The 15,917-nt window shown below is 39.7% G+C and overlaps 1 protein-coding gene across 1 annotated transcript; it reads left to right on the top strand.

Annotated features, from left to right (window-relative positions):
* The first annotated feature begins 13,938 nt into the window (after nucleotides 1–13,938).
* LOC133031370 (uncharacterized) lies at nucleotides 13,939–15,615 on the top strand. The gene is made up of 2 exons (XM_061104855.1): nucleotides 13,939–14,319; nucleotides 14,380–15,615. The coding sequence occupies exons 1-2, from the start codon at nucleotides 13,939–13,941 to the stop codon at nucleotides 15,613–15,615; spliced, it is 1,617 nt and encodes a 538-aa protein (XP_060960838.1).
* Nucleotides 15,616–15,917: the final 302 nt, after the last annotated feature.

The following is a 15,917-nucleotide window of genomic DNA, read 5'->3' as shown; positions in this document are numbered from 1 at the left end:
AACTACCAACCCAACTGGGCCTTCCACTTCTGTAACATAGACTCAAAGGTGCAAACAAAGAAAGCTTGTTTGGACTTTGAAAGTCAAGGCTTTGCACCTACTTCTTCTGTCTCTCGTCATAAGTAGGGGCAATCAAAGCTAATGCCACGGGGAAGGAAAAAGGAACTGAATATAACAACAACAAGGAAGACCAAGAGATATGATCAAAAAGGCCTTGTCACGAGCTGGAGGGGAGCGTTCCGCCTAGAGGGAAGCACCTACGCGAGCAGTGGTAGACGAAGCAGAAGCGAGAATGTCAGCTTGAGTAACACAAACATTAGTGGTCTCTCTTGTGGAATGATGAGAATTGCAACAGTTCCAGACTTCGTGTTGCAGCTCTTCTTCTCTTGGCTTCCATGAGGTTTCATCCGTGGAGAACACAACTTTTCGTCTGCGTGTTGCTCCTACCTTTGTATCCTGAGGCTCGAGACAGCGAGGTCATCTATAAGTATTAGCTGAATAGCTGAGAGTGATGTCTTGTGCGATTACAGCTTTGAGGTCGGAATCCGGCCTCTTTCCACAGGTCAATTATGTCTTTACTTTCGGTGTAGTTGAAGTTTTTTTGAAGAAAGCAAAGGCAAGAAGCCCACAAGAACGAATCTCTTTATCATAAAAAGATTCATTTTACAAGTTCATTATTATGGGTAGTTCCTACAAAGCAAAGGATCGGACTAATGATGTATACAATACTTGAATTCTCAATGTAGATGCTACATAGTTGGTTCTCATCCTTCAGAGACTACGAGTCTAATAGGAGCATCCGTCGACAAAAGGATCACCCTAAGATGATCATCTCTTGCTTGTTAGTGCATACGTTTTCTTGCTTGTTAATTACCAAGAACTCCGTTGCCACTAGTGGCGAAGATAAATTCTACCATCCTACCCAAAAATAACTCGGAGCCGAAAGAAAAGCCTGAGTTTCTTACCAAAGAATATTTACAAGGGGTAACAGGACGCATCAGCATGATGAGGACATTTTTTTTAATCATTATACTCATATTCCTGCAGGTCGCGGTCTTTTATTCTAGTCAATCAACTATACAAGGATATAAGCCGAGCTCTTGTCAGAAAGAAATTATCGGCAGGGTTGGTGCTCAACTGAAAGAAAAGAAATCAATTAGTTATTCATCAAAGTTTTATTTAGTCAATGATTTCTCGGTACTTTAACATGGTAATGAAGAGGAAATCCTGTAAGTGAAGGCCAAGGAGGGCTGACATAATTCCTTATGAGTCACTAAAATGACGACATGAGGGTCCTTTCTAAAAAAAAAGAAAGGTGGAGGCGCAGCTATTGTTTGAGTATAATCGTGGTATCCTTCTACAATCGTCTTTGTGGTTCTTGTTGCTCCAGAGCGCGTCTTCTGTTTCCCTTATCAAGCAAGCCACATGTAACGTCCCGCTTCAAACCTCCATTGGGTCCTCACACCCACGGAATGAATGGCTCTTATACACGAGTACGCCACTCTGGTTGCTTCCAGGATTGATGACTGACCCTACAGACCAACACGAGTGTTTCCAGCGTGCTTTGTCCTCACTCGCACGCTTCATGGGAAAACTTCCCAGGAGGTCACCCATCCTAAAATTGCCCCAGGTCAAGCACGCTTAACTATGGAGTTCTTTCGTGGTGGGGTACTGAAAAACAAGATGCACCTTGTTGATATAGGTAGTACCAATCAATCTATTTAAGCTCTCTTCAACTGTGTAGTCCCATACCTACACAATCTCAGAATCATCCCACTTGACCTTCCCCAGGCGATGTGGGATTGTACAGCTTACCCGGTGTTTCCCCTTACGGATCACGGGACTACTGACTGTCACAATCAACCCCCCTTGCGGGGTTCGACGCCCTCGTCAACCACACTTCTAGCTGGGTCAAGGCTCTGATACCAAATTTTAACACCCTAACTAGCATAGGCGTGTTAACGTGATTTTAAACATACTGTGCAGCTTGTTGCTAATCAACGAGATTATCGAAAATCGTGATTAATTAAAATTTGCTTCTTTAATTAAAAACTTAAAGTATTACATATATAATATTTTGGGATCTCGTTTACAAAATACTTTACAAAAGTTTACTGTAACACCCTAACTATCTTAGGCGTATTACGTGATTTTTAAACGTACTGTGCAGCTCGTTGCTAATCAACGAGGTTTATGGAAAAACGTGATTAATTAAAATTTTGCTTTTTCATTAAACTTATAAACCATTTTACAAAAAGTCTCGGGATCCCGATTTATAAAAATATTTACAAACGTTTTAACTGATTAACTTTTACATCAAAATGAAAGTCGTCTAACGACAAGCATACAAAATCTCAAATTGCACCCCGAGGATCGTACGCTCCAGTGCCTAACCGCCCGACATGTACAATCTCATAAGCTCGCTCACGGCCCATCAAGAATCGCCTTGCCTTTACCTACACATGAACGTAAACTGTGAGTCGACGTACCCCGCAAGAAAAGCATAATAATATCATACATAAAACTGACTGCCGTGTCCAACACGATACTGAGTCCCGCTACTGCCATGTCCAACATGGTACTGAGCACTACTGCCATGTCCAACATGGTACTGAGTTTTGAACGTTCAGTGACGTACTCATTGACAAGTATCCTCCCGATCTGGCCGAACCACATACTCCGCCGGGCCGGTCATACTCCACTCGTACTCGACGGATAAATAATAAGACCGGACCACCAACCAAGTGTCGCCTGATTTGCCGAACCTGGCCATACTCCGCCGTCGGTCATACTCCACTGCATCGACGTGACAAAAGTTGGATGGTTCGAAGCCTAAATACATAACTAATGTAATCTAGCAGTGCTTCCTACATGCACGCTAAACATGTAATCTACATATGCATACCGTTATACTAATCTTACCCGGATTCCGATTTCAGGTTTGGCCAACTCGACCGGAACCGAAGCCGAACGCGCTGACATCGGCTCCTAAACCATAAAAATCACAACGCTATAAGTGACACGCTAAATCACTTCCCGGACTAAAACTTGAAACTAAAAGTTTCCCTATCAATAAAAAGCATGGCAATACCCCTAAAAACCCAAAAACGAGGAAAACTAGTGGTTCTCGAAATCCCCCAACCGAAGCATCGGCTGTCTAACCGAATTCCGTTCGGGAAATTCTGAACCCCCATCCGAATTCCGGATGCTCAACCGAATTCCGTTGCCTCGCAAAGAACTAAAAATTCCATAACTCGACCAATATAACCCCAATTGATCCCAAACTTTCCGCACTCCGTTCTATATGCCCCAAATAACAATTCCAAGGCATCAAACTCTACCCGTAAACCACATACACAAAATATGCCATTGGAGCTCAAGCTTTTGAGTTCCAAACTCAAGCTTGAGCAAAACCACCTAAACAAAGAATCAAACTAGCTTAAAACCTCTTAAACTAGCATAATATAATCTCTGAAAACAAACAACAACATCCAGCAATTCACAGAAACAAAACATCACATTTTCTTTCAAAATTCATAACTTTTTAACAAAGAAACTAGAAGCTTTGAACACCCTATCTAGCATGCTTCAAACAATCCAATTATTTATCACATAAACATGCTTTGAATCACACAAATTAACCTCAAAACACAGCAGCCAAAATCAACTAAAATCATGCATGCATTCATCACTTTTCATCATTTTTTTCAATAAAAACAAGTAAGAACATAAGCCAAGAATTACCTCAACTAACAATCACTATGATCTTGCTAAAATGACTTGAAATCAACAAGGAAATCCAGCCCTAGCTGCTCCCCAAGCTTGGCCGAACAAGAGAGGAAAAGAGAGAGCTTGTGTGTGTGTGTTTTTTGGAATTTTCTTTCAAAAATGACTAAGTGTTGGAAAATGAGTGAAACAAATGTCATATAATACCATTTCATTAAATCCTTTTCAGCCATGCAATAATAAAATAATCCTTTATTTTTCCATTTAATAAATCACATAAGACAAAACACTAATGGGGCAAAAAGACCATTTTGCCCCTCCACCATAAAATCATGAAAATCATACTAAAGGGGTATTTTTGGGACATTCTAAATTCCCGGCCATTCCCGACATTCCCAATGTCTAAAACCCGTCCCCAAAATACTAACATACTAAATTGTGATTTCTACTGAGCCAAACGCCGCGTTCCAAAATACCGGACACCGGAAATGCGAAATATAAAAGCTACTGATAACATACTCATGCATATCTGAATTCCATAAATCAATAATAAATTATTTAAATAGCTATAAATAATTTCCTGATTAAACATAAACAGCTGCTAATTTCCAAATTAACTAAGCGGGCTTTACATTTACTATACATATAATCAAAAGTTTGTCGCCTAGAGACTATACAGCAAAAGCCTCGATGTCCCAAAGATCGTACGCTCCAAGCCTAACCACCCCGACATGTACAATCTTCACCTGCTCGTACTCATGGCTCCTCAACTTTAGCCTTTCCCTTACCTACACATAAAGATAGCACTGTGAGTCAAAAGACTCAGTACGAAAAGCATAACATATTGTTGGTATTATATTTATCCAGGATCTTAGATCTACTCACAAGTATGTTGATTTAACAACCTAATATTGAACTTCTAAAACGATGAACTAAACACTTAAAAGTTAAGAATAACTGACAGTGATTGCAGCAGAATTAATGTCTCCTTCCACTCAGATCTCTAACCCTTGATTCCTGTCTGTAGCAGAGTATAATCAAGATCTGAGCCCGAAAGTTCTTCAGTTGGATGTGATCCTTCACAGTCTTCCAAACTATAATGAGGTACTGAGTGATGTGTGTGGGCACTTCTCTCTCACTAGGAATTTCGAAATTTCTCTCTTGTTTTTCTCTCTTGATTTGGTGTGACACAATGCAAAGCAAAGTTTTTTCAAGCACAAGAAGAGTAGAGAGGGGGGGGCTATAAATAGGAAAAGGGAAGAGCACAGCTTTCCAAATAAACAGTTTCCTCTTTTACTGTGTTATTGAATAACTGCCTTATTTAGTGTGATTCACCACTTTCCTATTTAGGCTAGGCTTTGATTAGCAATTATATGGCAATTTAAATTGAAAATAATAATTGGGAAACATGCAAGCATGTGGCCGGCCATGGTGTGTATGGGCCTCACATGGATTTTGCAGTTCCCTCAATTTTATTTCTATTTCTCCAAGAATGCCATTTTTCCAATTCTAATCATTTAAATGCCAAAACTAATTATTTAATAACTAAAATAGATTATTAAATAATATTGCCATTTAAAATAATTATTAATTTAGACATGCAAAGTCTCATAATTAATAATTAAACCTAGAAACCCTTTTATTTACAATTTCATCCCTAAACTGTGAGAATTCACAAATTAGACATAGTCTAACTTTTAGAATTATAATTGATTAATCATAAATCAATTATAGAGTCTTACAAACAGTATAGTCTCAACTAGAATGGGGACCATGGATCTATATACTGAGCTTCCAATAAGTTGAACCGATTTACCAAGTAAATCCCTAACTTATTAATTCCTCGTTGAATCCACTCTTAGAACTTGGAATTGCACTCTCAGACTTATATAGAGCATATCATATGTTTCACGATATCAATATGCTATCTCATTTAACCATTGTTATAATCTTAATGTGATTTAGAGATCCTCTATATAGATGATTTACATCGAGATGGGACCAATTTACCGTTTACACCCCTCAATGTATTTTGCCCATTTGAACACTTAGCTACCTGTAAATGATGTTTTAGTGATCTAATATATAGTCACTGAAACAAGAGCTCATCCATTTACTTCTATTTAACTAACCTCAAAACGAATCATCACTTTACTTCTATACACCAAATGAAGCTATAGATTTCCATATTTATGTTTAGCACTCCCATTCAGTTATGCTATCATGTTCCCAAAATATATGTATTATCCTGACCCAAAGGTAGGCTTTAACTAATAAATCAAAGAACAAGAATAGCACTCCTGAGCTTGAGCCTAAGCATATCAGGATTTAGATTCTCTTAATCTAAGATCAACTTCTGACATTGACTTGGAAAGATACAACTGTAAGTTTACAATATCTCTAACCAAGTTCAATATCGGTCCAGTCCAATGCATACTCCATACATTCGAAACCAGTATACTTTGCCAATGTTCTGGAAAGAACATAACACTTACTCCAAGTGTAAGTATACTTCATCGCTGATTATCACATCAGTGTAAATCCAAAACACTGATGAACAGGGACCAAATCTTTTGAATCATATAATCACAATCACATTCCACTGTATTGACGATACTGTAATTGTGAATAACTATATGTTCTGGATTTAACTGATTTTGTGCATATATCAAGTATATATATTAAACCATAAACATGTAACATACATGTAATCATAATTCACTTATAAATTGATAACTAATCAGATTGTAATGAGTTTTATTTAGGGCATAAAACCCAACAAACTCCCACTTGCACTAACATAAAACAAGTTGTGCATTACAATCAATCTTTTGTCTTGATCCTCTGATCAAGTGTAGTATATTTGAATCCACCCATATGTCTGGAACCAGGTTCATAAGACTCATGAAACCTCCCTAACTTATGCTTTACTCATCAAGGGATACTGAAATCCTTACTGCCCATTAAGTACATCTGAACAACCAGAAGACATATCTCTCAAATTTTAAAATTTGGAATTGAGATAATGCAGTGTAGAATTTTCTTCAGTAAATAACTTTCTGGTAATTTTGAATTTACAAAGTTATATCTTCTCTGATGAAGCTTGAATTATTATAGATGGGTTTTAACACTCTTCTATAATGATTCCTCCACCCCCAGAGTAACCACCATCTCACAATTTTTTAATGAGTCGGTGTGCATATCAGGATTACTAATGCATAGTTCCTTAATAACATATACGTCACTTTTGTAAATCTTTCTTGATAGTCCCTTAATGTTCTCCATTTGATTACATCTCAGATGGCTCCCACTCAATAGCAGATGTGTGGTTAGAAACTTTTAACCTTTTACTATTGTTTCTGGGAACATCTCATTGTGACTTATTATCCTAAGCTGAAACTGTAAGTTTCTTTAAGACTAGGTCAACAACATAGCAGTCTAGTATTTGAAGTGTAAAATACTTGCTAGAGATTTAAGCAATCAAATCAAGATACCATAAAATGTTATGAGGAATAGACATCTTGAATCAAGTCTTTCGAATAGACTGTGCAAGAATTCTTCTATCTTACTCTCATAATTCTGATAAGTTATTTCTATCCATGTGAATGGTTAGACTTGTTTTTATCAGAGGTGTTCTTAAGTTCCTATCACAATTATCAACCAAACGAAGATGGGTAAAGAATTTTAATATTCTCCCACTCAACCAAGGTAATGTGATACATTATTAAAGAACTTTAATGGTATCAATAACTATTACAACAGTAAATCTAAACTGGAACATATAATCAAGATCAAGGATTTATTCTGATAATAGCTAATTTATTATATTATTTCCATGTTTAAAATTATGTGTCACAAAGGGTCCTGTAGAATAAAGTGCACCCCTAAGTTTATAGAGATTATGGTCCACCCCTAAAGGTTGTAAATCTCTAAGTGTGATAGAGAGTCTGTGGAGTTGAATATAATCCAGAGTTCATTAGATATAAAAAATCGTTTGAACTGCATATTATTCTTAACTTTTCTCCACCCCTATCAGATCAAAAGATCTTTTTATTAAACAAATTCTCAAATAATTGTTTCTGGAACTAACAATTATTCATAATGTCAGCCTATACTCAATATGCTAGTCATACTCTAGCCATATTGATGTGACAACATCGATCAGTATTTTAGCAAACATACATTTATCAATAATCAATACAACTCTATGTATACTATTACTGCTATCAATGTAATCTAACAGGCAATAACACATGTACGCTGAACATGTAATAACATATGCATGATATTATACTAATCTTACCTCAATTACGAATTTAGGTGTGCCGGTCAACCTGAGTGGAACGACTGCTCGACGATTTATAGGCTCCTAAATCACATCGATAACAACACGCATAAGTGGCTCGCTAAATCACAACAAGGATTTAGGTTTAAAACTAAAACCCTATCCACTGAAACTTAATATGGTAATATAAAACTGACACGAAACGACAAGCTGAAAAACCAATTTTCCCTGCTGCAAAATCTGGGTAACCGATTTTACAAGCAGTGTAAAACCGGTTAGCCGGTTTTACCCAGAAAACCAATAAAGCTTCAAACCCTAACCAAATCGTTTCCAAATCCAACCAAAATTTCCAGACCTGCATTTCACACCCCAATAAACATATTCCAAGTGATGAAACAACTACCCATACATAGAAACAAATTTCACCATTAAAGCTTCAAGATTGAGTTCTAAAATTCAAAGCTTGGTTAAACCTACATATAGCCCCTAATTCATGCTTAAAACAACATATCTAAACATAATACCATCACAGAAAACAACAACAATCAATAACAACAACCACAACTCTTTAAAATCAAAATCATGCAAAGATTCACAACTTGAAGCTTAAGAACTAAGGAGGAAGTTGCTTAGAGACTTACCTTGAATTGAAATCACAAAGAACATGCTTGAAATCCCTAGATGAAGTAACAAATCCACAAACCCTAGCTGGGTTCTAAGGGAAAAACGAGAGAGAGAGAGTTTGAAAAGAGAGATGCTATCTTTTTTTTTTTTCCAAAATTTCTATTTTTCGAATAAATGAAATAAAAGATTGGTTTTACTAAATCAATCTCAGCCAAAACAATATTAAAAACCTGATTATACTTATCTAATTAAATCCACAAAAAGATAAAAGCTTATGGGAAAAAATGACCATTTTGCCCCTCCTACACTAAAGTCATAAAATGGCACTAAGGGGTATTTCGGGAAACTCTAACATCCCAACTATTCCTGACATTTCCAATGTCTAAACTATTGTCCCGCTATACTCAAAATACTAAGATGTGATTCAAAATCCATACACCGCGTTCCAATGTTGTCGGACACAAAATATGCAAAATTGTGAAATTTCTATATGTGACATAAAAATGCATTCTTTATTCAAATGAATCATCATTAACTATTAATTCATAATTAAACATAGATTTCATAATTAAACCGTATTTATCTGCTAATTTCAAAATTTAAACTAAGCGGTCTTTACAATTATCCCCACTTAAAAGGATTTCGTCCTCGAAATCTAACCTGAACAACTCTGGATATTGAACTCTCATGTTTGATTCTAACTCCCAGGTGGCTTTCTCCACCATGCTGTTTCTCCAGAGTACTTTAACCAGAGCTATCGTCTTGTTCGAAGAACCTTATCCTTTCTGTCAAGGATCTGAACTAGTTGTTCTTCATAAGACATATCTGGTTGCAGCTCAAGATTGTCATAGCTAAGTGTAGTGGTCGAAAATTGCTCTAAGCTCTATGAAAAGGACCAATGATCGAAGTACTTACAAAGCCCACTTATAAGTCAGAAACAAGGAACCTGTAAGCCCAATGGCTCACATGGGCCACGCCCAATCCATGCCTTTTGGGTCATACCCATATTCGAATGTCCAACCCACAATAAAGCTTGATTTTAAAGTGTAATGTTAGAGTTGACACGTGGATGAAGAAGAACGTTAAGTTTCCCAACTAACCCACGAAAATAGCGATCTTCCCTAGCATAGTGGAGCGAGAATATCAACCTTTTGAGTGATACGCTAATGGGAGGACGCTCATCTAGGAATGAACCTAAAAGATGACGCTCATCCCTATAGAAGTGGTGGAAGACCGTTTCTCTAGGGACGGAGCACGTTTCAAGAGGTAGCCGTTTTCCTAAGATAATAAATAGGCCCACACTGGGACTGGGTGAGGGATCGAAGGATATACGAATCTTCACTCTCTCTATACTTTTACGACTAAACTTATCATTTCTCTACGATCTGACGTACTCTTTCTCATCCTGGTGAGCAAGGTTTGACCGTCGATCATCACGTAACCATAGACACAGGAAGTATTTATTTACATTTCTTATTTTCTTTTCTACTTCGCACTATAAATTTACTGACTTGACCGTCGGAGTGCCTTCGACCGGCACCACCCCGGTGTCCCAAGGTTTCACGGTCGTCCTTTGTCTTTGTTTCGCAGGTTGTTGGTGCCCACTAACACTCATTCCAATCATTGTAGATTTTACCGTCTACAATTTGGCGCCCGTCGTGGGGCCCTGACAAACTGACTGTGAGCAAGGCGATCTATCATTACCACACTTCAGATGGTAGAAGAAGGAGAGTTTGTTGCCCAAGAACAACCCAATGTAAATGAACAGATTGCCACAATAATGGCCCAGATGCACGAGATGGCTGAGCGAACTGGAGTTCTGGAGCGAGAAAATGCAACCTTTAAGGAAGAGAACACATCATTTAGGATTGAAAATGCCGCAATAAAATCACAAATGGAGTCACTGAAGGCTACCATGACGACTCCTGGTGTTGCTCAAAGTCGATTCCAAGTTCCAATTGCACCAATGGCATCACTAGACTCAGCTCTTATAAGAACAGAGACACAAGTCTATGATCAACAAACACTCGGAGTGACATCGACTCCAACGTTAGGAAGTCATTCTGTCGTAGGAGGTTCTCAACCTCAACAATCTGAACTTACTGATATGCAAACAGATGAGACAAACTCTAGAGGTCTAACAACCAACAATGTGGCCTCTAAGCTGCCTACTGTCAGTCTTCCTACAACTGGCCTACCTACAGTCAACCTTCGTGGAACTGGCCTGCCTACGGCCAGCCTTCCTACAACTGGTCTGCCTACGGTTAGCCTTCCTACAACTAGCTTGCCTACAGTCAGCCTCCCATCGACTAGCAAATTGGGGGTTGGCACTGCAACATCTGATCCTCCAAAAACGTCTCCTCTTGAAGGACTCCCACCATCACAGGTAACTGCCACACAGGTTATGCTAAATTCTAACTTGAATCCATCTTTTGTTGATGTAGGTCATACAACCATTCATAATCTAACTGAGCAGGATTTGATTGAATGAGCGATCGCTCGGAGGTTCGAAGGGATGGAAGCAATGATCCAACGTATCCCAAGGGTTCCAACACCAATAAAGAAAAGTTTACCTACCAGTTTTGCTGACTCACCTTTTGTTGATGCCATTGCATTGGTGGAGATGCCAAAGAAGTTTGTGTTCCCATTAATGAGGATGTACGACGGAACAAGCGATCCAAACGATCATATAGCTAGTTATAAACAAAGGATGTTCACTGCCGCCATCCCTCGCGAGTTGCGCGAGGCATGCGTGTGTAAGGGGTTTGGGTCTAGCTTAGCTGGCCCAGCCCTCCAATGGTACACGAATTTACCCAATAATTCAATTTCTTCTTTTGCTCAATTAACAGATGTTGTTGTAGAACAAGTTGCGAGCAACAGGAAATTGGAGAAACTCTCAGATGACCTATACCGCATCAAACAAAGGAGAGGCGAATCCTTACGAGACTATGTGGCAAGATTCAATGCTGAAAAAGTTTCCATCACAGCATGCACCGTGGACACAGCCATTACCGCCTTCCGTAAAGGCCTGCAGATAGAATCTGACCTTTACAAAGAACTCACAAAATATCCAGGTAGGACAATGGAGGACGTGCATTCCAAAGCTTGGGCGCAGATCAAGTGGGAGGAAGACGAATCCAATAGACAATCGACAACATTAAGGTATGAAGTGGCTAGACTCTTGCGCAAAGGTCAGTTGCGAGATTTTTTATCAAACAAGGGGAAGATGACCGTGACGGAAGCAGAAAAGAGGCTAACAACACCACCAGAACCACCTCAGCACACCCGGACATGTAATGTCATCTCCGGAGGGTTAGAGGTCAGCGGCGTAACATACTCAGCCGCTAAGAGGCATGCACGTGAAGTAGTCGGGACAGAGGGTAGACCAAAGAAACAACCAGCATCCTATAATGGCCAGACCATAAGCTTCGTGGACGACGAAGCTTCAGATTTGCTCAATCCTCACCATGATGCTTTAGTCATTTCTTTATTTATTTCGAATTATTTTACTAAACGTATACTGATCGATAACGGTAGCTCTACTAACATCTTATTTTTGAATGCTCTTAGGGAGATGGGGATCGACGAGGCCACCATCATCCGCAAATCCATAGTATTGGTTGGGTTCAGTGGAGAGCAGAAACACTCAGTCGGCGAGGTCACACTCCACGTTTATGCAGAAGGAGTCAACCTACAGACGAAGTTCCTTGTAGTTGACTCTCCATCAGCTTATAATGCAATATTGGGACGACCGTGGATCCATTCCATGAAAGCTGTGCCATCCACATACCACCAAGTTATCAGGTTCCCAACCAAGTGGGGAGTGAAAGAAATATGGGGAGCCCAAAAACTGCTCGAGATTGTTATCAAAACTCGCTAAAAGAGAAATCGACAACATTATAGCAACTACAGCAGTCTAGTCCAACCTTTGCACCAGATGAACCCAGTATGGAAGACCTAGATGATGTGTGCATTAGCAAGGAGTTCCCAGACCATAAAGTCCAGATTGGAACAAAGCTTACACCTGAGTTTCGAGCCAGGCTGGTCGAATTCTTAATCAAACGCCATCACTGCTTTGCATGGTCCCATGAGGACATGCCATGTATTGATTCTAACATTATTGTTCACAAGTTGCAGGTTGACCCTGATTCCCACCGGTCAGGCAAAAAAGAGGTAAATTTGCACCCGATCGCAACAAGGTGATAAATGAAGAGATACAAAAACTAATCGACGTCGGATCAGTCAGAGAGGTTGACTATCCTGATTGGTTAGCAAACGTAGTAGTTGTGAAGAAGAAGAATGGAAAATGGAGGATATGTATCGACTTTACTGATCTAAACAAGGCATGCCCGAAGGATTCGTTTCCACTTCCTCACATTGACATGATGGTAGACGCAACAGCTGGACATGAATTGAGTTTCATGGATGCCTTCTCTGGTTATAACCAAATCTTAATGCATCCCAATGATCAAGAAAAAACATCATTCATAACTGAGCGAGGGACTTTTTGCTACAATGTCATGCTGTTCGGACTAAAGAATGCAGGTGCCACGTACCAAAGGCTGGTCAATCGAATGTTTGCTGACATGCTTGGAAAGACAATGGAAGTTTACATTGACGACATGCTTGTCAAATCTTTAGCTGCAGAGAATCACCTCGATCACCTCAAGCAAGCATTCCAGGTATTAGAAAAATACAATATGAAACTTAATCCCACTAAATGCTCTTTTGGTGTCTCTTCAGGAAAATTCTTAGCTTACCTCGTCACAAAAAGATGGATCGAAGCAAATCCAGACCAGATAAGATCAATCCAAAATATACAATCTCCAAAGTCAATCAAAGATATTCAACATCTCAACGGAAGGGTAGCAGCGCTCAGCCGTTTCATTTCAAAGTTATCCGACCGCTGCCACTTATTCTTTTCAACTCTTAGAAAGACCAAAGACTTTGTGTGGACAGAGGAATGCAAAGAAGCGCTAAGACAACTCAAGAGCTATCTCACCTCCCCTCCACTCCTAGAAAAGCCTAAGGATGGAGAAACGTTGTACATGTATCTGGTAGTTTCAGAAGCAGCGGTCAGCGCTGCACTAGTTCGAGAAGATGAAGGAAAGTAACAACCGATTTACTATGTTTCGAAGACATTGCCAGATCTTGAAACAAGATACACTCAGCTGGAAATATTGGCCTTAGCATTTGTTACAGCAGGACGCAAGCTCAGGCCCTATTTCGAGTGTCATCCTATAGTGGTGCTAACCCAATACCCACTCTGTAGCATTCTACACAAATCGGAACTTTCTGGACGCATGACCAAATGGGCTGTTGAGCTCAGTGAATACGACATAACATATCAACCGAGGATAGCCATCAAGTCACAGGTATTGGCAGATTTTATTGCTGACTTTTCTTCTGTTGGACAGGTACAAGCAGAAAAGGAATTATTATGCTTAAACAAGCAAACCAACTCGACATGGATGCTAGCAGTAGATGGATCAAGCAATAGTAAGGGCAGTGGCCTAGGAATCGTCCTTACCTCCCTTCAAGGAGATGTTATCCAGCGGGAAATCATATGTGACTTCAAACTTACCAACAATGAGGCTGAATACGAGGTGTTGATCGCTGGGCTAGATCTATCCATTGAGTTGAATGCCAAAACCATTGAAGTCATGTCAGATTCTCAACTTATCGTAAACCAACTCAACGGGTCATACCAGGCCAAAGATTCAAAAATGGCATCCTATCTCTAGATTGTTCAAGACAAGATTTCAAGATTCACAAAGTTCACCATTAACCAAGTGCCGAGAATAGAGAACAACCACGCCGACGCTCTTGCTAATCTCAGCTCATCCATTCAAATCAAAGATGGAGTCACCATTCCTGTGGTGATAATGCAATGGCCAGCGACATGGAAACCCAACAAAGATGTAATATGTCTGAATGAACAAGAGAATTGGATGACGCCAATAATGCAGTACCTAGAGGATGGAACCCTACCACATGACAAGAACGAGTCGAGAAAATTAAGAGCTAAAGCGGCCAGATTTACACTATACAATGGGAAACTCTATAGACGATCATTCTCAGGGCCATTACTCAGATGTCTATTACCGGCTGAATCCAATTACATTCTCCAAGAGCAACATCAAGGTGAATGCGGAAACCACTCAGGCCATCAGAGTTTATGCAATAAAGCTCCAACAATAGGCTACTATTGGCCAACCATGCGAGCAGACTCCTATAATTTTGTTCAACAATGCAACAAGTGCCAAAGGTTTGCTCAAATATCTCATCTACCTCCAGAGAAGCTCCACTCTTCACTTACACCATGGCCATTTATGAGATGGGGGATGGACATTGTAGGCAAGATGCAAACTGCTCCAGGGCAGAGGGTATTCATGCTAGCCTTAACTGACTACTTCACCAAATGGGTAGAAGCTGAAGCCTTTGCACAAGTTAGAGATCGAGAGGTAAAAAACTTTATCTGGAAAAATACAATATGCAGGTTCGGAATTCCAAAGGAGATAGTTACGGACAACGGTTCACAGCTCATAAGCCAAGACTTCCAAATCTTTTGTGCAGAATGGAGGATACAATTATCATTCTCAACACCACAATACCCTCAAGCAAACGGACAAGCAGATTCAACCAACAAGACAATAGTCAACACACTCAAGAAACGTCTAGAGAAAGCCAAAGGGAGATGGGCAGATGAATTACCAGGGGTACTGTGGTCTTACCGGACAACAACAAAGACCTCGACTGGAGAGACCCCATTTGCATTGACATATGGAACTGAAGCGGTCATCCCAGCAGAAATCGAAATACCAACCATCATATTTGAACACTCGACGGATGATCTAAATCAACAGACCATGAACACAGAACTTGATTTGTTAGACAAAAAGAGAGAACAAGCACTTATCAGAATAGCTGCATACCAGCAAAAGGTGGCCCAACATTTCAATAAGAACATTAGGGTCTGACAATTCAAGGAAGGAGAATGGGTACTACGACGAGTGTTCCAAAACACGAAGGAAAGGACCAGGCAAGTTAGGACCCAATTGGGAGGGGCCTTACCAAATTACAAAGATAGTTGGCCAAGGAGCATACAAAATTCGAGCAGCAGATGGAAGAAACATAGGAAATAGCTGGAATGCCGTACACCTTAAGAAATACCATTTCTAATCACATGTATGGCAAAACAATGCCCCCCTTGTACACTGTCATTTTACATAATGGATTTTCGCATGCTCCGCCCGTGGTTTTTTCCCGAAAGGGTTTCCAC

The sequence above is a fragment of the Cannabis sativa genome, chromosome 9 (genome assembly GCF_029168945.1).
Source record: "Cannabis sativa cultivar Pink pepper isolate KNU-18-1 chromosome 9, ASM2916894v1, whole genome shotgun sequence".
In the NCBI taxonomy this organism is placed as follows: domain Eukaryota; kingdom Viridiplantae; phylum Streptophyta; class Magnoliopsida; order Rosales; family Cannabaceae; genus Cannabis; species Cannabis sativa.
This window is presented reverse-complemented; position numbering and strand designations above follow the sequence as displayed.